Below are 22,705 nucleotides of genomic sequence, written 5' to 3'. Positions count from 1 at the left end.
GGTGCTTCAGGATGCGTGGGGTAAAATTTCTTCAGATTACCTCAACAAATTAAATAAGTAACAAGTCGCGCTATAAAAGTTCAATATGATAACAAATAAATGTCCATAAATTAATTCAAAAGTGAACAGTAATGTGTAGAATCATGTAGTGATTATTCCACAGCTCCCAATGGTAATATGCTTACCAGAAAGCTACATTAAATGTGCAGGGAATCCACAACAGAAATGCTGACGACCTTGACCGCAAACTCCCAGAAGATATCGTGCATGGTGTTCATATATTATAAAGAAAGAAAAAACGCCATAGCGTAAAACCACAAACAAAAAATTGAACAAAGAAATTATATTATAAATATACCTTATATTTTAAATAAAGTATTTTTGGATTTACACTATGGCGCTCCCCTCTCTGTTTTATGCTGGTGTATCCATCGTGGATTGACGCTTTGAGGGAGTTGTGTGGAGCCAGGGAATTATCTCCTCACCACCTGGGCGCTTACCCATGCGCATTTCAATGGAGGTCTGGTAAGAGGTGTTACGATCGGTGGTGGCCATTACTTTCTTGTAGATAGTTTCTTGGATTATATGAGCACTTTATCTGTATTCTGGTATGGATTACCTGTATTTATCTGATCCATCTATCGGTGTTCCTCTTTGGATATTAATACCCTGTGTATATCACCTTGGTGATCTGGTAAGCAGCGTTGAGATTGGTGGAGGTGCACAACTATCTACTTGTCAGCAACCTATTGATGAGCACTATTCTTTTCCACTTGGTAAAGAGTATATGCATGAGTCTGATTCACAAGTGGTGTTTCTCACTGGTGGAAACATTTTGCACTTTTTGTGAATGCATCACAATTTTTGTTCAATTTTTTGTTTGTGGTTTTATGCTATGACGTATTTTCTTTCTTTATAATATATGAACACCATACACGATATCTTCTGGGAGTTAAACAGGCGATCCCTTTTTGCGGTCAAGGTTGTCAGCATTTCTGTTGTGGATTCCCTGCACATTTAATGTAGCTTTCTGGTAATCATATTACCATTGGGAGCTGCGAAATAATCACTACATGATTCTACACATCACTGTTCACTTATGAATTAATTTATGGACATTTATTTGTTATCATATTGAACTTTTATAGCGCAACTTGTTACTTATTTATTCTGATTGGGTGTGGTCACACTTGAAGTTGCTGCTTTTTGTTTTTGTTTTCCCATTACCGCGGTTACTACACATTTCTATTTACCTCAACAAATTGACAGCTAGAATGCCAAAGGTCTGCAAGGCTGTAATTCCTACAAATGGAGAATTATTTAATGAAAGCAAAGTTTGAAGGACAAAATTATTTTTTCAAATAAAAATCACTACTTCTAACCTCGTCAATGTGTTGACTATATTTTCTATTCATTTTGTAACTAATTTGATGAATAAAAGTGAGTTTTCATGGAAAACATGAAATTGTCTGGGTGACCCAAAACTTTTGAACGGTAGTGTATATAGGTGCTGTGCAGTAGCTTGTCAACAGGGATAAGTGTATCAGAAAGTTGTCTTGTGCACTGTCAGTAGATAATAGCAGGAGTATCGATACTCCTGCTATTATCTTCTGAGAGTGCACAAGACGACTTTCTTATACACTTATCCCTGTTGACAAGCTACTGCACAGCACCTGTATATTTTATCCTCTGCCTATGCAGAGTCCTCTTGAGTCCTTAATTACCAAATAAAAGCTGCCTGGGACCTTTTCTGGGACATGGCGGGATATCTTCTCCCTTTCTGTCTGGGGATTTCCTATTGAAAGATCACCCATTGGAGGATCTCCCGAGGGGATCTACCATTCTACATGCCACAATAAATTGGGATCTTTGCAAGGCTTGTCTACATTTCCCTCAGTGGTCAAGGAGTGGTCGTGTAAGCGTATTTTTTTCCCCTCAATCTGGTGGATAATTATTAGCAGGCAACAATTCCACTGCTCTTTTGTTTTTAGAACATGCAGTATTTTATACTATTGTGCACATCTTGAAGAAAATAGCAAAAACTATTTTGAAATGCGTTGGGTGCTTGTTCTGTCATTCAAATCCAGCAATTGACAGAATTATTTGGTTTTTCACGTCCTAAGTATTTGTATACGGACTGCATGTATTGTATATTTTATGAGTGTTTGTTTTTTCATTTTTTTACATTGGTTTTAATCAAGATATACTCAATAAACATTATATATTTTTTATGCATATACACGTTTTTCTTTTTGCCTGTTAAAATCCCATTTAAATTGTTCCTTCTTCTTTTGTAAAGTTTCCAGTGAAGTGGGCATCTCCAAGTTCTCCGTAATGTTTGGGGATTGGTATCAGAAAATCAAAAATATATGAAAATACAAATTTATTGATACGAAATTCAAAAAGTAAAAAATGCAAAAAACAGGAACCATCCACCATCACCAATAAAAAAGACAACATTTGTCTATTGTGCAAATCGGTGCACTATCTGCCATACACACAGCGATCACACTACACAATCATCGCAAAAATATATACATAGATCTGGCTAGTTGGGGGCCAACTCCACTATAAGGACATCAAAAAATGAGACTAGAGGTAAAGGGCCAGTGCTACACCAGTCACCTTAAAGCGGAGTTCCACCCAAAAGTGGAACTTCCGCTCTTTTGTCCCTCTCCGGTGCCTTATTTGGCACCTTTCAGGGGGGGAGGGGGGAACGGATACCTGTTTTTGACAGGTACCCTTCCCCACTTCCGGGATACAGCGCCTACCCTCGGCAGTTCGGCTCCCTCCTCCGCCGCCGAGCCAATACGAAATGCACATGCGCAAAGGGACCCGCCCGTGAAGCCGCAAGGCTTCACTGCTGGGTTTCCTTAACGGCAATGGCGGCGGCAGCACCCGACAGCCAATGTAAACATCGACTGCGGTGCCGACATCGCTGGACTTCAGGACAGGTAGGTAAGTGTCCTATTATTAAAAGTCAGCAGCTACAGTATGTGTAGCTGCTGACTTTTAATTTTTGGAGGAAGTGGAGGGGGAGGCGAAACTCCGCTTTAACACAAAATTCAAAATGAACACCAGTCTAAAGTGTGGAATAAAATGTCCCAAGTAATTTATGGCCAAATACTATGAGCCTAGCATGGGGGGGAACGGACAAGGCTATCAGTGTGCATCAGTGTACAGATGGAAACCATTGAAGCAGCTTAATTGAAAAGTCTAAATGTGAGTAGATTCCATTGTAATAAAATGTTGCTGCCACTAATCCCACCCCCCTCACTGCCACTGGTGCCACCCCCCCCCCTCACCACCACCACTGCCACCAATCCCACCCTCCCCACTGCCGCCACCCTCCTCACCACCACCGCTGCCATTAATCCCAGCCCCCCTCACTGCCACTGCTGCCACCCCCCCCCCCTCACCACCACCACCAATCCCACCCCCCCCTCACTGCCACGGCTGCCATCCCCCTCACCACCACCGCTGACACTAATCCCAAATGCCCTCTCTGCCACTGCTGCCAACCCCCCTCACCACCACTGCTAACACTAATCCCACAACCCTCTACAGGTAAATATGGGGGCTGATATTAATAATGGAGCTATAGACGAGGCAGAATCTCTATGGGTAGAACTTAAAGGGGAAGGCACTATAGGGAGGGTAATATTGGGCGTATGTTATAGGCCCCCCAACCAGAGGGAGGAGGGGGAGGTGGACCTACTTTTACAGATAGGATTGGCAGCAAGGATGGGAAATGTCATTATACTGGGGGACTTTATTTATCCAGATATAGACTGGGCAGAAGGAACCGCACATTCCGCCAAGGCACGGCAGTTCCTAAATGTTTTGCAGGACAATTTCATGGGTCAGATGGTGAACTCAGACAAACAATGCGGTACTTGACCTACTGATTACCAACAATTCAGACCTGCTTACGGATATAGAAATACGGGGAAACTTGGCAAACAGTGACCATAGGTCAATAAGTTTCAGTATTAATTATAGTAATAGGAAACACAAGAGTAATATAAGGACACTGAATTTCAAAAAAGCCAATTTCCCAAAACTGCGCTCTCTGCTAGAAAATATCATATGGGATAGAACCCCGGGAACAAAGAACACCGTGCAAAAATGGGAGTGCTTTAAGAACATACTAAACAAAGGGATTGACCGGTGCATTCCAAAGGGAAATACATTTAAAAGAGCAAAACTAAACCCTGGGTGGCTAAACTCCAACATAAAAATGCATATTAACACTAAAGAAAAGGCCTTCAAAAAATACAAGGCTGAGGGGTCATTCGCAGCATTCAAGCATTACAAAGAGAGTAAAAAGAACCCCAAAAAATTCTTTAAGTATATAAACAGTAAGAAAGTGAGGCCAGAACACATTGGCCCCATAAAAGACGACAAAGGAAATTTGGCCACAGAGGACAGGGAAAAGGCGGAAGTGTTAAATCATTTCTTCTCTTCAGTCTTCACAAAGGAATCGGGGAGCTACACTAACCCAGCTTGTAATGCTAAACTAAATAATACACCTCAGGAAGTACCGCCATGACTAACAGAAGATAGACTTAGAACTAAACTAGAGAAACTTAACATAAATCACCGGGACCGGATGGCTTGCAGCCGAGGGTTCTTAAAGAGCTCAGCCAGGTGATTGCCAGACCATTATTCTTGATCTTTAAGGATAGTCTACTGACGGGTATGGTGCCAGCTGATTGGAAAAAAGCCAACGTGGTACCAATATTCAAAAAAGGGCCAAGATATATCCCGGGTAACTATAGGCCGGTCAGCCGAACATTAGTAGTCTGCAAGATTTTGGAGGGGATGTTAAGAGACCATATACAAGACTTTAGTAACGAAAACGGTATTATTAGTAGTAATCAGCATGGATTCATGAAAAATCGTTCTTGCCAAACCAATCTATTAACCTTCTACGATGAAGTGAGCAGCCACCTAGATAAAGGTAATCCTGTGAATGTGGTGTATCTGGACTTTGCAAAGGCCTTTGACACCGTTCCCCACAAACGCTTACTGTACAAACTAAGGAAGGTAGGTATGGACCATAGGGTGAGTACCTGGATAGAGAACTGGCTCCAGGGGGAGCCCAGAGGGTGGTGATTAATGGGGTGTACTCGGATTGGGCGGGTGTGGAAACTGGGGTCCCCCAAGGCTCTGTCCTGGGACCAATCCTGTTTAATTTATTCATAAATGATCTAGAGGAGGGGATATCTAGTACAATCTCAGTATTTGCGGATGATACTAAACTAAGCATGCCAATATCTTCTATGCAGGATGTGGAAACCTTACAAGTGGACCTGAACAAAATAATGGGGTGGGCAACTACATGGCAGATGAGGTTTAATGTTGAGAAATGTAAAGTAATGCACTTGGGTGCCAGAAACACGAAAGCAAGCTACTCACTGGGGGGGGGAATCCTCTGGGTGAGTCTAAGATGGAAAAGGACCTGGGGATACTGGTGGACAACAGGCTTTGCAGTGTATAAAAAAGGGGATTCACTCCAGAAATAAAGAGATTATTCTCCCACTCTTCAAGACTCTGGTCCGGCCACTTCTGGAGTATGCTGTCCAGTTCTGGGCACCAGTCCTCAGGAAGGACGTGCTGGAACTGGAGAGAGTCCAGAGAAGAACAACAAAAATAATTAGGTAAACGAGGGCATTGACTATGAGGAAAGACTACAAGCACTGAACTTATTCTCTCTGGAGAAGAGACGATTGAGGGGGGATATGATATCAATGTACAAATACTGTACTGGCGACCCTAGCATAAGGAACAAACTTTTTAGAGAAAGGGAATACAATAAGACATGTGGCCACTCACTAAAACTAGAGGAAAAACGGTTTAACCTTAAAATACGTAAAGGGTTCTTCACTGTCAGAGCAGTAAGGATGTGGAATTCTCTTCCACGGGCAGTGGTGTCAGCGGGGAGCGTCGATAGTTTCAAAAGACTATTAGATGAGCACCTTAAAGACCGCAACATACAGGGGTATACAATGTACGGTTAACAGCAAACACACACACACACACACACACATCATAGGCTGAACTGGATGGACTGGTGTCTTTTTTCAACCTCACAAACTATGTAACTTTATAACCCTCACTGCCACTGCTACCACCCCCTCACCACCACTGCTGCCACTAATCCTGCCCCCCTCACTGCCACTGCTGCCATCTCCCTCACCACCACTGCTGCCAATAATCCCACCCCCCTCAGTGCCACTGCTGCCACCCCCCTCAGTGCCACTGCTGCCACCCCCCTCACCACTACTGCTGCCACTGATCCCACTCCCTTCACCACCACCACTGCCACTGATCACCCCCCTCACCACCACCACTGATCCCACCCTCTTCACCACCACTGCTGCCACTGATCCCACCTCTTTTTCCCACCACCACTGCTACCTTTCCCACCACAGCTGCCACTGATCCCACCCCCCCACCACCACTACCACCACCAACACCACTGCAACTGGTTACCCCCTTCACCTCCAACATCGCTGCCACTTATCCCACCCTCTTCACCACTACTGCTGCCACTGATCCCACCTCTTTTCCCCATCACCGCTGCCACTCATCCCACTCCACCACCACCACTGCTACTCATTCCTTCCCCCTCACCACTGCTGCCACTCACCACCCCCCTCACCACCGCTGCCACTGATCACCCCCCTCACCACTGTCACTGATCCCACCCCCTTCACCACCACTGCTCCCACCTTCCTTCAACACCACCACTGCTACTCATCTCATCCCACCTCAGCTGCCACTGATCCCTCCCCCCCCCCCCTCACCACCACCACCGCTGCCACTTGTCACCACCACCGCTGCCACTGATCACCCCTTTCACCACCGCCACTGATCCCACCCCCTTCACCGCCAGTGCTCCCACCTCCCTTCACCACCACTGCTGCCACTCATCCCATCCCATCACCACCACCGCTGACACTCATCCCACCCCACCACCGCTGACACTCATCCCACCCCACCACCGCTGACACTCATCCCACTCCCTTCACCACAACCGCTGCCACTGATCCCCCCCCCCCCTCACCACCACCACTGATCCCACCCTCTTCACCACCACTGCTGCCACTGATCCCACCTCTTTTTCCCACCACCACTGCTACCCATCCCATCCCACCACAGCTGCCACTGATCCCACCCCCCCACCACTACTACCACCACCAACACCACTGCAACTGGTTACCCCCTTCACCACCAACATCGCTGCCACTTATCCCACCCTCTTCACCACCACTACTGCTGCCACTGATCCCACCTCTTTTCCCCATCACTGCTGCCACTCATCCCACTCCCTTCACCACCACCACTGCTACTCATTCCTTCCCCCTCACCACCACTGCTACTCATTCCTTCCCCCTCACCACCGCTGCCACTCACCACCCTCCTCACCACCGCTGCCACTGATCACCCCCCTCGCCACTGTCACTTATCCCACCTTCCTTCACCACCACTGCTGCTCATCTCATCCCACCTCAGCTGCCACTGATCCCCCCCCCCTCACCACCGCTGCCACTCGCCACCCCCCTCACCACCACCGCTGCCACTCGTCACCCCCCTCACCACCACCGCTGCCACTCGTCACCCCCCTCACCACCACCGCTGCCACTCGTCACCCCCCTCACCACCACCGCTGCCACTCGTCACCCCCCTCACCACCACCGCTGCCACTCGTCACCCCCCTCACCACCACCGCTGCCACTCGTCACCCCCCTCACCACCACCGCTGCCACTCCTCACCCCCCTCACCACCACCGCTGCCACTCCTCACCCCCCTCACCACCACTGCTGCCACTGATCACCCCTTTCACCACCGCCACTGATCCCACCCCCTTCACCGCCAGTGCTCCCACCTCCCTTCACCACCACCGCTGCCACTCATCCCATCCCATCACCACCACTGCTGACACTCATCCCACCCCACCACCGCTGACACTCATCCCATCCCACCCCACCCCACCACCACTGACACTCATCCCATTCCACCCCACCACCGCTGACACTTATCCCATTCCACCCCACCACCGCTGACACTTATCCCATCCCATGCCACTACCGCTGACACTCATCTCATCCCATCCCACCACCGCTGCCACTCATCTCATCCCATCCCACCACCGCTGCCACTCATCTCATCCCATCCCACCACCGCTGACACTCATCTCATCCCATCCCACCACCGCTGACACTCATCTCATCCCATCCCACCACCGCTGACACTCATCCCATCCCACCCCTCCCCACCACCGCTGCCACTCATCACATCCCACCAAGGCTGCCACTCATCCCATCCCACCCCACCACCCCTGCCACTCATCCCATCCCACCCCACCACCGCTGCCACTCATCCCATCCCACCCCACCACCGCTGCCACTCATCCCATCCCACCCCACCACCGCTGCCACTCATCCCATCCCACCCCACCACCGCTGCCACTCATCCCACCCCACCACCGCTGCCACTCATCCCACCCCACCACCGCTGCCACTCATCCCACCCCACCACCGCTGCCACTCAACCCACCCCACCACCGCTGCCACTCAACCCACCCCACCACCGCTGCCACTCATCCCACCCCACCACCGCTGCCACTCATCCCACCCCACCACCGCTGCCACTCATCCCACCCCACCACCGCTGCCACTCATCCCACCCCACCACCGCTGCCACTCATCCCATCCCACCACCGCTGCCACTCATCCCACCCCACCACCGCTGCCACTCATCCCACCCCACCACCGCTGCCACTCATCCCACCCCACCACCGCTGCCACTCATCCCACCCCACCACCGCTGCCACTCATCCCACCCCACCACCGCTGCCACTCATCCCACCCCACCACCGCTGCCACTCATCCCACCCCACCACCGCTGCCACTCTTCCCACCCCACCACCGCTGCCACTCTTCCCACCCCACCACCGCTGCCACTCATCCCACCCCACCCCAGAAATGAAAGAAGCAAACACTACAGTTACATATACACAACGTTCGACCTGCGCCAGTGAAAGAGTCAAGTACATTCGATCTTATGAAAAAAGTTTCAACTCTGGCTGTAGGTAGTCTTTTTAGGAGGTATGCAGGATAGTTCAATCCCTGGGGTTAGTGGAGATGGATGGTGGAGGTGGCTGCAGGCTTCATGCAGAGCTAGAGGGACTCTGCAACAGACAAAAAGGGGTAGGAGAAGAAAAGCGGCGCCACCTCAGTGTAGATTAAAAGGTTATTTATTACATAAAAACAACGTAGTAACTCACACAGAGGAAATCGTTGATCAGCAAATGGTGATGGTTCATCTGCAACACTGGCATCGCCTGAGGAAGGAGCACGCATGCTCCGAACGCGAGCACCCCCCTGCCACTATTGGATGTAAGCCTGGATACTGAACGCTGCCAGAACCACAGGAAGTGTCGGACTCCACCGGCACAGCCAGGACCACGGCCGCCACAGTGTACTTCCCTAGCATCCCTGCAGTGTTGCAGATGAACCATCACCATTTGCTGATCAACGATTTCCTCTGTGTGAGTTACTACGTTGTTTTTATGTAATAAATAACCTTTTAATCTACACTGAGGTGGCGCTGCTTTTCTTCTCCTACCCCTTTTAAACACTACAGTTGGACCGCTTACAGAACCTATGTTATCTGTTTGAAAATATTACACACACACACAAACCTAGTCCCACACATAGCCTTGCTCAGAGCTACAAATTATTGCAAAATACAAACTTATGGGTGCATGTGGTGTTACAATCTAAGTTTTTTTAGTTTCTAACCCTGTCCCGAAGTGGTTTATTAACTGTTCAATTGTGTACTGTTCTGTACAGGTAGTGAAAATAGATGAAGGAAAAAAAATGGTGTATGTTTACCTCTTCACATCAAAGAACTTTGCTGATCCTGAACAGTGTATCAATCACCAGATTGCAAATGTGGAGTTGTGGAAACCGCAGAAGAGCGTACCTAGCAATGTCACCCCCTTACCAAAAGCCAAAGGTGAAGTTGGTACCCATACAGCTATTCCTCAGAAAGAACAAGCTATCATCGCAAAAAAGCCCATCACTGAGCAGACTAGCACAAGCCCTTCCGTCGATCTGCCCCCCCCTTTACCTCTGCCAAAGAGCAGTCAACACATGGATGTCTTTGTGTCTGTGGCTTGCCACCCTGGCCATTTTGTCTTCCAGCCATGGCAGGAATTGCACAAGTTGGAAGTAGTTATGGAAAAAATGCTTTTACACTACAGCAGTACTGAGGAGAAACATGTTGACCTTGAGAAAAATAAAATATATGCTGCAAAGGTGGATAACAAGTAAGTGCATAGTTTAAAATTGTAAAAGGTTATGTTTTTTATTAACCACAAAACAGTCATGGGATGACCTTGGTCACTTTGTGTCCCAAAATCATACCCACACTGCAGACTCTGTAGGTAGAAGCAAAGCGGAACTATAGCCAGGAGTACTGCAAAGGGCAACAATGTGAAAATAAACCTCTACACTTTTAACAAACTTTACAAGTCAGATTTTATGGCAAACCAAGATCTCTACTCAGGGCACATGATTCATTTAACTTTTAGCAGTGTACCAAAAATATGATTTCTCTTACGTCCTCTGACAGTTGCCGCCACCTCTAAGTCATCACTATTGGGTATTGACTTCCGCTCCGCATGAGTAGCTAGGCATAAGACTTAGTCAAAAGAACAAAAGCATTTGCATAGACACACCCATGGGGGCTGTCCCTCTGGTCAATACCCCCCTGCAATGATCACTCCCAACTCAGTTTTTTTCTGCCTAGCGTCAGGAGTAGTTAGGCTTCCCTGTCCTGGGGCTACAGTCTCAGCCTTTCTAATCTTTTTTCTTTGACAATGTCCGTTTTTTTTCTTTGATTTACTAGCTGTTTATTTTGTCAGCTTTAGTTTTAGTTGGATCTTCGGATGAAGATGGATTCTTGCGAAGCTGGGAATCGGACTGACCGCCCTGGTTCTCCAGGGCAGAGGGTCAGAGGGACCCCCAGCCCTCCATCGAGCGTTGAGCCATGTGTTCGTCCTGGCATTATGAATGACCCATCCCTGCTCGCAGCAGGGATGCAGCCTGTGAGGTGGCTACCTCACTGGACACATCTGCGTTGCTGCAGTGTCTTGTCCTTGGCAAATGGCATTCCCTGTCAGATGAGGACAGCGGCTTTCCGTTCATAGAGGCACCCCACGCCATCTGGTACAGGTAAGTACTTCTGTGTGGGGCCTCTGTCTGGGGTGGCAGTCCTGTGTTGCTGTGTGTCCCCCATGTCTGTGCCTGTGTGGGGCTCCCTGTGGCGATCCCTGCGGGTGTCTTTTGTACATGTGCTGCGGTGCTGTGTATTGTTGGGGGCCCCTTCCCCTGTGTCACTTCAGTGTTTTTTACTGGGGGTGCAGACGATGTGTGTGGCGGCCGCAGCGGGGTAAAACTGCACGGTCCACCATCTTTAATATGGGCATGCATGTCTGGCTTCACTGTGGGCTACATTACATGCTGTTTTGGCGCCATCCGGCGCCATTTTGCGTGTGGATCGTTCTGAGCATATGTTTGGCGGCCATTTTCCCGAAGCCTCCCATTCATTTCTATGGGCAGCCATTTTCCCTGGGTCATTAAAGCTTATAGTTCAGCCTCTTCTGACCTCACTTCCTTTTCCTCCTGAAGCAGCGATCGATGTGGTAACACTCTGTGGGGCTCTGCAGGCTGTCTCTTCCATAACTTTCTGTTGTGTCATTCCTGGCTCAGTTTCTTCTCCCTTTGGGGGTCTTTAGTCACCATATAGCGGTAGGCTACGCACTCCGCAGCGATTTTAAAGGGCCAGTACCTTTTATTGCACTGTTGTTTTCTAACTTGGGCAATGGAATCTTAGGACAGCAAATTCCCTCCAGCTCTGGTGGGGGACCCCAGTCCTGCTGGGGCCCCTGTTATACGTGATTTGGCCGCCGTAGTGGCGTCTTTAGTGTCCAAAATGGAGGTACTGATGGCTGAACGTGCTGCTAGGAAGAGACCCAGATTATCTCTTCTGATTCAGATGGTGATGTGGCTGCTGCGGCAGGCGTGCCCTTTTCAGGGTCTCGCTCATCCTTGGACCCTCTGGGGTCTGAGGGGGAGGCGGAGGTAGAGGGGGTTGATGTTTCTCCCCCGGGGTCGCCTGAAGAACGCGCGACCATGGATGAATTGATTGTTTCTGTAAAGGAAACGGTACATTTGGAGGATGAGCCCAGTCCTCCGGGCACTGTGTACTCTTTTGGTACACATAGGACCCGCAAGTCGGCGCAGGTTTTTCCCTGCCCCGCTGTAATTTCAATACACTGTGAATGAACTGTGGCGCACTTTAAAACGTCCATTCATGGTTCCTAGTCGGTTTAAATTACTTTATCCCTTTGCGCAGGCTACGGAATCGCGATGGTGTGTGCCTCCGCAGGTGGATCACACTGTGGCCATGTTAAACAAGACTACCTTGATTCCTTCTGAGGAGACCCCGGTTTTTCGGGATCCCACGGACAAAAGGTTGGAGTCTCTAGCCTGCCATTCCTACACGGTGGCGGGTTCCTTGCTCAAACCTGTTTTCGCGTCCGTTCTGAGGGCTCAGGCGGATTGGACTAAGGTGCTTAGATGCAACCTCGCGTCTGATTCTGCCCCCCCTGCCACGCCGGCTATGGTGGATCAAATTCACCAAGGAGTCACGTATTTGTGCGATGCGGCCTTAAATGAGGCCCCTTTGGTAGCACGCCTATCTAGGGTTGCGGTGCTTAAATAGTCGACTGATCTGGCTAAAGAGCTGGTCGGCTGACCAGACATCACGGAAAACAGTTGCCGATTTTCCCTACGCTGGTTCTCGCCTTTTCGGCGAGGCATTGGATACCTTGGTAAAAGGTGTCACGGGGGGCAAGAGCACCATGCTGCCCCAGAACCCCGATGAACAAGTCCTTTCGTGGCAAGCAGGGTTCCGCCCCTCGACCCAATCAGGGGTCCTTTCGTGCCTTTCGGAATCAAACCAAGGGCAAGCCCTTCAAGGGCCAAGGTAGCCAGAAAAACCCCTGGGCGGGCAAGCAGAAGTCCGGCAATGCCGGTGCGGCGGGTCAATCTGCCTCTGCCTGAAGGGGCGCCCTCACCCGTTTCTGGGGTGGGGAGACGGTTTCCTCCAACCTTGGCTGCTCCAAATTCCGGACAGGTGGGTTCAGGAAATCATTTGATCAGGGTACAAGATCGAATTCCTTTCTCGGCCGGCGGACAGATTTTTTCCCCTCAAATCTTCATTTGACCCCAGGGCGCTTGCAGGACCTGCATCAAGCGGTGCAGGACCTCCTTGCCCAGGGGGTGATTGTCCCTGTGCCTCATCGGGACAGGTTTCGGGGGTTTTATTCCAATCTGTTCACTGTGCCCAGAAAGGAGGGCAAGGTGCGTCCTATTTTGGACCTGAAAGCTCTGAACCGCTTTGTGCGCGTTTGAAAGTTCCGTATGGAATCTCTCCGCTCAGTGGTGGCCTCCCTGAGTCCAGGGGAATTCCTGGCCTCTATAGACCTGAAGGATGCATACCTACACATCCTCATTTTCGAGGGTCACCAGAGGTACCTTCGGTTCGCAATAGAGGAGGACCACTATCAGTTTGTGGCGTTACCTTTCGGTCTCGCTTCAGCTCCAAGGGTCTTTACCAAAGTGCTGGCGCCTGTTCTGGGCCTGCTAAGGGCTCAGGGCATTGCGGTCTTGGGATATCTGGACAATCTTCTCTTAAGGTCGAGTGTCCGCCAGGACCTGCTGCGCGATCTGTCCACTACGGTACAGACGCTCCAGGAGTTCGGATGGACCATCAATGTGCAGAAGTCGACCTTGTCTCCTTCGGTTCGTCTTCCCTATCTGGGAATGGTTCTGGACTCTGCACAAGCGAAGGTGTTCTTGCCGGAGGACAAGCTCCGGACCTTACAGGACGAGATCAGGTCCCTCAGGGACAGGCCGTATTCGTCACTCAGGACCTGCATGCGGTCCCTGGGGTTGATGTTGTCAGCCTTCGAGGCGATACCCTTTGCTCAGTTTCACACACGGTCTCTTCAAGCGGAGATCCTGGCCAGGTGGGACAGGCTACCTCAGTCCTTGGATCTGAGTGTCTCATTGAGTCGCCGGACCAGAACGGATCTTCTGTGGTGGCTTCAGTCCCCGGCTGTGTCAGAAGGCAAATCCTTCCGTCCGTTGCTGTGGACGGTGATTACCACGGATGCCAGCCTGTCGGGCTGGGGTGGAGTCCTGGGCAACCTGTCTGCCCAGGGCACTTGGTCGGGGGAGGAATCCTCCCTTCCGATCAACATATTGGAATTGAGAGCGATCAAACTCTGTCTCTTCCAGTGGTCGGATCGTCTTCGGGGCCGTCCGGTTCGGGTACAGACGGACAATGCTACCGCGGTGGCTTACATCAACCACGAAGGGGGCACCAAGAGTGGCCGGGCGGCCCGGGAGGTGACAAACATTCTGTCTTGGGCCGAGACTCATGTCCCGATGATTTCAGCAGTTCACATTCCGGGTGTGGAGAATTGGCAGGCCGACTATCTGAGCCGCCAGACCCTGGACCAGGGGGAATGGTCCCTGCACCCGGAGGTCTTCCGAATGCTGTGTGCGAAGTGGGGATCCCCGGACGTGGATCTGTTCGCATCTCGGCTGAACCACAAGGTGGAAATGTTCGTGACAAGAACGCGCGATCCTCTGGCAGACGCCTCGGATGCGTTGGTGGCCCCTTGGCATCAGTATCCTCTGATGTATGCCTTTCCTCCGATTCAGTTGTTCAGGTTCCTTCGCAGGTTAGCCTCGGAATCGCACCTGGTGATTCGGTAGCGCCAGACTGGCCACGCCGGTCCTGGTAAGCAAACGTTGTTCACCTGGCAGTGGCGCCTCCTTGGCGGCTGCCGATGCGGGAAGATCTACTATCCCAGGGACCAATCTTCCATCTTGCTTTACAGTCGCTGGCTTTAACGGCCTGGCTGTTGAGACCCAGGTCCTGATAGACAGGGGTCTCTCACCTGAGGTCATTCCTACTCTGATCAAGGCTAGGAAAACCTCGTCTGGTAGAATCTATTACCGTACCTGGAAAGCTTATTTCGCCTGGTGTGAGTCCAGGGGGTTCTCCCCTCGCTCGTACTCGGCGTTGAGAGTGTTGGCTTTCCTCCAGTCTGGGGTGGACCAGCGCCTGGTGCTGGCCATGATAAAGGGCCAGGTGTCTGCATTGGCTATTCTTTTCCAACGCCCTGTGGCGCTCATTCCTTAATTCGCACCTTCATTCAAGGTGTGCGACATTTGGCTCCTCCCAGGAGGGAGCCTTTACCTCCATGGGACTTGAACTTTGTTCTGTCCGTGTTACAGCGTGCTCCTTTTGAAAACATCCGGGAGATATCCTTGCCTCTGCTGTCTAAGAAGGTTGCCTTTTTAGTGGCGATCACTTCGCCTCGCAAAGTATCGGAACTGGCGGCGTTGTCTTGCCGCTCTCCTTACTTGGTAATTCACAAGGATAAGGTGGTCTTGCGACCACATTCGTCTTTTCTTCCTAAGGTGGTCTCGGAGTTCCACCTTAATGAGGACATTGTCCTGCCTTCGCTTTGTACGAAGCCTAAGCATCCTAAGGAGATTGCTTTGCATTCCTTGGATGTTGTCAGGGCGATCAGGGTTTACCTGTCATCTACGGAGTCCTTTCGGAAGACGGATTCCCTCTTTGTCCTTCCTGAGGGACCTCGGAAGGGCATGGCTGCGTCTGCAGCGACCATTGCCAAATGGATCAGACAGACCATTAAACAGGCCTATGCTTTGAAGGAACGGGTTCCACCCTTCCCTGTGAAGGCGCACTCTACCAGATCTTTGAGTGTGTCCTGGGCCTACTGGCATCGAGCCTCGGTGGCCCAGGTGTGCAAGGCTGCGACTTGGTCGTCGGTGCACACCTTTTCCAAATTCTATAAGGTGGATGTTCTGGCATCAGCTGATGCTTCCTTTGGCCGCAAAGTTCTCAGTGCGGCAGTGCCATGAGGGACCCTCGTTTTGTTGTGGGTCCCTGACTGTTGGGGTTGTCTTATCCCCTGGGTTAATTGCTTTCCTGGGCTGTTGCTCCTGTTGAGCCTTTTTTTTCTGTTGCCCAGAAGGTTCTCTTACTGTGCGTGTAAGGTTCCTTTCTCTGATGTGGGTACTGCGTTGCCTTGTCTATGGTTGCGTCTCCCACCCCTCATGTCTACACTGCTTTGGGACATCCCAATAGTGATAACTTAGAGGTGGCCTCCGACAGTCGCCGCCCCCGCCCCTCTTTTGGGGTTTTTTCTTGTACACTTACTGCTATGCTACCAAACTGAGTTGGGAGTGATCACTGCAGGGGGGTATTGACCAGTGGGACAGCCCCCATGGGCTTGTCTATGCAAATGCTTTTGTTCTTTTGACTAAGGCTGGCCATACATGATCCAATTTTCTTTCAGTTTTCTGTCAGATTTTCTTGAAATTTACCTTCAAGTATGTAGTACGAAGGCCTGCCTAATTGGATACAAGTGAATCTGTTGTTTAGCTTTGACCTCGCATTATGTGGTTTGTGGTAGATCTGACAGAAAATTGTACAACAAAAGTTGAACATGTATGGCCAGCCTAAGTCTTATGCCTAGCTACTCCTGCGGAGCGGAAGTCAATACCCAATAGTGATGACGAGGTGGCGGCGACTGTCTGAGGACTCAGAGAAAGGAATTTTACAGGTAAGATTTTACAAAAATTCAGTTTTTAGTGAATGCTTTATGACAGACCTGCTTTTTCCATTTAAGTCGGGTCATTGAAGAGGTTGAAAGGTGCTATTGATCTTTAAATGCCTCCTACAGGTGTAAATGGTCATTAGGGAATTTTGGACACTGTCTGATATTTAATTGTTAATCTAATTTAATATTATTATGTAATTATTAAATTAAATATAATAATTATTCACTTAGTCAGGCTTGCTACCACTAAGATTCTCATAAGCCAATGAAAACTTTGACTGAACTGTATGAGTTGGTAATACACTATTTAAGGTATAGTTCTTTATCATTCCTTGAGGAACACAGGAATTTCATTAGTTATGTTATATTGCTGCGTACAGGAGCTTGTAACACTGGCAAACAAAGCAGCAATCCAACTACCCCATGTATAAGCCACTCCTTTACCCAACATGGCTCAGTTTTCTGCTAGTGTCTTGGCCTTCAAACCTTGGTGGGTTTAATCAAGGCTCCTTGTTTACTACTGCCTGAGCTGGTCTTTACATAGCAGCTGTCTGGTTCAACAGCTACTCAGCACCTCCAGCTTTGAATGCTGTACCCGAAAGACCATTGGATGAGTGTGGGGCTAGCCTGGAATGTAACCTTTGAGCACTTGCTCTGCATGTGGTGCTCTGTTTGGTAAGTTAGTTGATGAGTGCTTTCCAGCTGCAGAGCTGTGGAACTTCCCAAACGTGACCCTGTCTCTGAAGAGTCCCTTTGTGAGTAAGGCCAGTTGGTCTGAACTTGAACACCTTGAGTTGCCTATATGTTGCACTATTGGGCACAGTTTTACACTTGCTTTCTCTTTCGTTCATTGAGGGACACAGCTCCTGATTCTTCTTAACCATTGGGTTATACTGCCCCCTACTTAAGTAGAACACTAGGCAGGAAAAGGCTTGACTATGCCTATGGGCAGTCCCAGGGGGTATACACCCACTCTCAGCTATAGGCACTCAGTTTTTTTTTCTGCCTAGTCAGGAGTAAAGACCTAGTTTCTTGCTGGGATCTCTAGTCCTGGCATTTTTTTCATTTTAAATTGAATTTTTCTCCTCCTTTTTATTATTTTGTTCCTGTGGGAACTGCAATCAAGTGCCAGACTGGGCGACAAACTGGATAATAGTGATCCTTAGGGTCCGGCCAGCGAGCGCTTGCAGACCGTAACTCAGTGCTAGGTCGGCAGTGACATAACCCCACTGGACGGGGGCTGGCCTGCGAGTTAAACATCTCGCAAAGGCGCATACGAATTGGCTTCGGCCTGAGTCGCAGCGTTTTCTTCCTGCCCGACAGCACCCAAATTACAATGGAGCAGTGTCCTGTCTGGTGCCCACCTTATTCCTGGTGTGGTAAGTAGCTGTTCCCCCCCCCCACCTCTGGAGGGTTTTGGGGTGGATATGGACCCCCCCTGGGATGGTCAGACCCCCGGGTTCCCCTCCCTTCCCTCCAGTCCCTCTAAAATTGCAGGTCACTTTGGATCTTTCACCTAAACCCCCCCCCCCTTTGCGGCCCACTACTTGGAAACCATGTGAGACAGACCTTCTGAGGGTGGCTGAAACCACTGCCTCCAGTTTGGGCATCTGCCTTCCCCCTCCGCTGCCCCTGGGTGGTCGGCTCCGCTGGGGCTTGCGTTCTGGCGGCTGGGCACCCTCAAAAATTTAGGGCGCGGCCTAATAGGCCATGCGGCCGAGTTAGGCGCTGCTGTTGGGGGGGGCAGCCCCAGTACTTGTCACAAAACGGTGGGGTTGTCCAAAGCGCAGTGGTTGCTAGGCGATTTTTGCTTGCGTTATCCTTATGATGATTTACTGTGTTAAAGGTGGAAGGTCCCACCTGTAGTGAACTCTCCGGTTTCCAGGTCAAAATGGGATTCCCCATTGGGGAGGAGTCCCCAACCTTTACAGGTCCAGCTAATATGCTCTGGCCCGCCTATGTGCACTGTGGCTGGTTCGGCTTGAAGGCCGGTAATTACTATTGCCCTGGTGTCGCAAACTGACCGAGTGGGCTAAGCTTTCATGCCGGGACCTGGAGGGAGAACCGCTTCCCCGTCTTTGTGGAGCTGGCGGACCGGGTGGTCCAGCGGCTGCAGTTTGTCTGTGATGCCTCTTTGGCTGCGGCTCCTTTGATTTCTAGGCTGTTTTTATCAGCAGTGGTCCTTCGGCATATTATCTGGCTGAAATGCTGGTCTGCGGACTAGACTTCTAAGGCCTTATCTGATCTCCCGCTTGTAGGGGGTCACCTGTTTGGAGCTTCCTTGGATGACATTGTTAAGGGTCTCACAGGGGGGGAAGAGTACTCTTCTTCCGCAGGCTACCAAGGGCAAGGAGTTCCGTCATAGACATGGGCCATTCTCCTCTGCTTCTAAGCAGCCTCTTCGTCTCTCAGGGTCTGAAGACAAGGGATCAAAAGTCAGGGCCTCCACCAGAGGTTCCAAGAGTACCTGGTCTGGCAAGCCACGAGCAGGCTCTTCCAGACCTGCAGACAAGGCTGCCTCTGCATGAAGGGGTGCCCTCGTCCATATCTGGGGTGGGGGGACGTCTTCGTTGGTTTCCGGATCCATGGACCTTCCTGGTACAAGGCAAGCAGCTCCGCAAAGTTATTCGGTCAGGCTACAAGATCGAGTTTGGTTTTGTCCTCTGGAAAGGTTTTTTTCCCTTCCAACCTGCACTTGTCCCCAGATCGCTTCCAGGGTCTATTTGGGGCAGTGCAAGCCTTGTTAGTTCAAGGGGTAATTGATTCTTAGACCATGGCTTATATATTGCTACCCTCAGGTGATTGGACATTGGCAAAAGGTTTGTTGGGAACGGCTAGTTTTTTTTCTTTGGTGGATCTTGAAAGATCGGGTACCCTTAATGAAGAACATCTTGGGAACTATACCCGGACCCTGCAGTAGCAGGGCAAGCCTGTAATGTTTACTTTGGGCACTGGATTCTGCATTCAGTGCTCAGATTGGTACATGGTGCATCAAGAGAGTTAGACACAGCATGCTATACAGGGATTATGGTCCATTCGTATGACACCCAAACTCTATCTCTATCTACCCTATCGGGGGGGACATGTACACTGGGAGGCGAACCCTGGACAGGACCAGTGGCTCGACAGGGTTACCCTGTATCTTTACGTGCCTATTCTGGCTATAAATGTCTTGGTTAATTGCTTGGACTTGTAGTACACACTTTATTATGTCCTTTCTTCCAACAAGATAGTTTGCGGTCTCACCTGTTGCCTTATACCCAAGCGAGACATCGCCAGAGGAACGCAGTTAGCACCTGGGTTATTGCGATTCTTCCCCTCAGTATGCATCCATTCTGTGAGTACTCCTCAGTGGTAGATCCTCACCTAGCAATTGCAGATTACAGGTGCTTAGGACAGGGAGGGCATAGGACCAGCAGCAGGGATTTCACAGCAGGCCCTGAGGGAATGCCAAGAACCTCTGTAATAGTTTTTCCTGGCATTCCAACGGCTGGAAATCTGCTTTTAATCTATTCCTTATTCTTGATCAAGTCGATTGAGCCTTATACAATTATTGGCCTAACTCCAACATATTATTTACCACTCCTCACAGTTTTGATACTGAGTACCCTACATAGTTACATAGTAGGTGAGGTTGAATAAAGACAATAGTCCATCCAGTTCAACCTGTGTAGGTGTGTGTGGCTGTAATCATCTCACATAGCCCTTAATGTCCTGATCCTTGAGATGTAAGTCTAAGAGTCTTTTGAAAGCCACCATACTTCCCGCAGAAACCACCTCTTGTGGTAGAGAATTCCACAATCTTGTAGCCCGAACAGTAAAGAACCCCCCTAGTTGCCTGAGGTTAAAACGCTTCTCCTCTAATCGCATTGTATGTCCTCGAGTCCTCAAGCAATCCCTTCGAATGAACAGCTTTTTTTCTAAGCTGAGATCCCCATTAAGATATTTATAAATTGCTATCATGTCCCCCCTCAGACGTCTCTTCTCCAGGGAGAATAAATCGAGCGATTGCAGACGCTCTTCATAGTTAAGGTCCTCCAATCCCCTAATCAGTTTAGTTGCCCTTCTCTGGACTCTCTCCAGCTCCAACACATCCCTCCTGAGGACTGGCGACCAGAACTGGACAGAATACTCCAGATGCGGTCGGACCAGTTTTATAAAGTGGAAGGATTATAGTCTTATCTCTGGAATACATCCCTTTTTTTATACATGCTAATAATCTGCTGGCTTTGGTAGCTGCCGCTTGACATTGCATGCTGTTGCCTAATCTATCATCAACCAAGACTCCCAGATCCTTCTCCATTTTTGATTCCCCCAAGGGAATCCTTACGTGTATTGTGTTTTTATGTTTTTAGTCCCCAAGTACAAAACCTTACACTTCTCCATGTTAAACCTCATTTGCCATGTCGTTGCCCACTCCGTAATTTTGTCCAGGTCTTTCTGTAGGATATCTGCTTCATGCTGTGCAGTTATTGCCCTGGCCAATTTTGTGTCATCTGCAAAAACTGATAACGAACTACTGATCCCGTCGTCAATGTTGTTTATGAATAAATTGAACAAGGTTGGTCCCAAGACTGAGCCCTGGGGCACCCCGCTTACTACCTCAGACCAGTCTTAGTATGCGCTGTTTATTACCACCCTTTGGAGACGGCCTTTTAGCCAGTTCCGTATCCAAGAGCAAACCCTGCTGTCGATACCTGCAGACCTTATTTTATAAATTAAGCGCTTGTGGGGAACTGTATCAACCGCCTTAGCAAAATCCAAGTACACCACATCCACTGGTCTGCCCCTATCTAGCTCACAGCTCACCTCTTCGTAGAATGCTAAGAGATTGGTTTGACAAGAACGCCCATTTGTAAACCCGTGCTGATTACCGCTGATGATGTTGTTGTCTTTAGCAAACTCTACGATATAGTCCCTTATCATCCCCTCCAGTAGTTTACATACTACTACTGATGTCAAACTGACAGGCCTATAATTTCCCGGGATATGCCTCTGACCCTTTTTGAATATCGGAATCACGTTAGCTTTCTTCCAATCCCCTAGTACATCTCCTGTCCAATACTGTCAGCAAAGATCAGAAACAGTGGTCTAGATATAACCTTACTGAGTTCCTTGAGTACTCTCGGATGTACGCCATCCGGGCCTGGTGATTTGTTGTGTTGTGTTTGTGTTAAGTTTATCCAGCCTTTCCCTGATTTCACCCTCTGTTAGCCATAGTGGCAAGTCCTGTGTATTACTACTAACCATACAGTCATGGTCAGTGTACCCCTTCTTTTCCTGTGTAAAGACTGACGAGAAAAAAGCATTCAGCACGGTTGCTTTTTCAGTGTCCTCTGTAACCATCCTCCCATCATTGTTAATTATGTGTGCAATATCCTCTGCCTTAGTTTTTTTGCTGTTGATATATTTAAAGAATTTCTTTGGGTTTTTTTTTACTATCCTCCGCTATTTGTCTCTCAAAGTTGATTTTAGCCACCTTGATTTCTTGTTTACTCTTCTTATTTGCCTCCTTGTATTGCTCGAAAGCCGATACTGTGCCCTCTGATTTATATTTCTTGAAGGCCAATTTTTTTCCCCTAATAAGTTTTTTGACGCTACGGTTTAGCCAGCCAGGTTTGGCTTTGTCTCTTCTAAATTTATTTCCCATAGGAATGCACTGCGTAATGGAATTTAGGAAGAAATTAACTGTTCCCACTCTGGAACTGCCATTCTTGCACTAAATCTATGGTTTCTGTTGAGTATGTTCCCTGTTCTAAGGTTTCAGTTGACCCCGACTTTTGAAGGCCTCCTTTGTTCTGGAAATCCAGCCCCTGCAGCTGGCTGTTGCCACTTTGTCAGTTGTCCAGACAATTCAAACCAGATTGAAGAACTCTTGAACTCTTTTCTGCTATAGAGAATCCTATTGTTGCTGGAAAATGACAACTCTTGACCTCATCCCTACTGTTCTGTGAAGAAGC

The 22,705-nt window shown here is 49.2% G+C and overlaps 1 protein-coding gene across 2 annotated transcripts in view; it reads left to right on the top strand.

The window, feature by feature from the left end:
* TDRD7 (tudor domain containing 7) overlaps positions 1-22,705 on the top strand; it is a 314,213-nt gene that overhangs the window by 259,215 nt on the left and 32,293 nt on the right. For both annotated transcript variants that reach the window (XM_082267672.1, XM_082267671.1), the window contains exon 15: positions 9,865-10,343. In XM_082267672.1, coding sequence (XP_082123798.1) covers positions 9,865-10,343 — 479 coding nt within the window. The remainder of the gene's footprint in view (positions 1-9,864; positions 10,344-22,705) is intronic.

The sequence above is a fragment of the Pelophylax lessonae genome (assembly GCF_965119305.1).
Source record: "Pelophylax lessonae genome assembly, chromosome: 1".
NCBI classification, from domain to species: domain Eukaryota; kingdom Metazoa; phylum Chordata; class Amphibia; order Anura; family Ranidae; genus Pelophylax; species Pelophylax lessonae.
The sequence above is the reverse complement of the archived record's forward strand: the minus strand, read 5'-3'. Positions and strand labels throughout refer to the sequence as shown.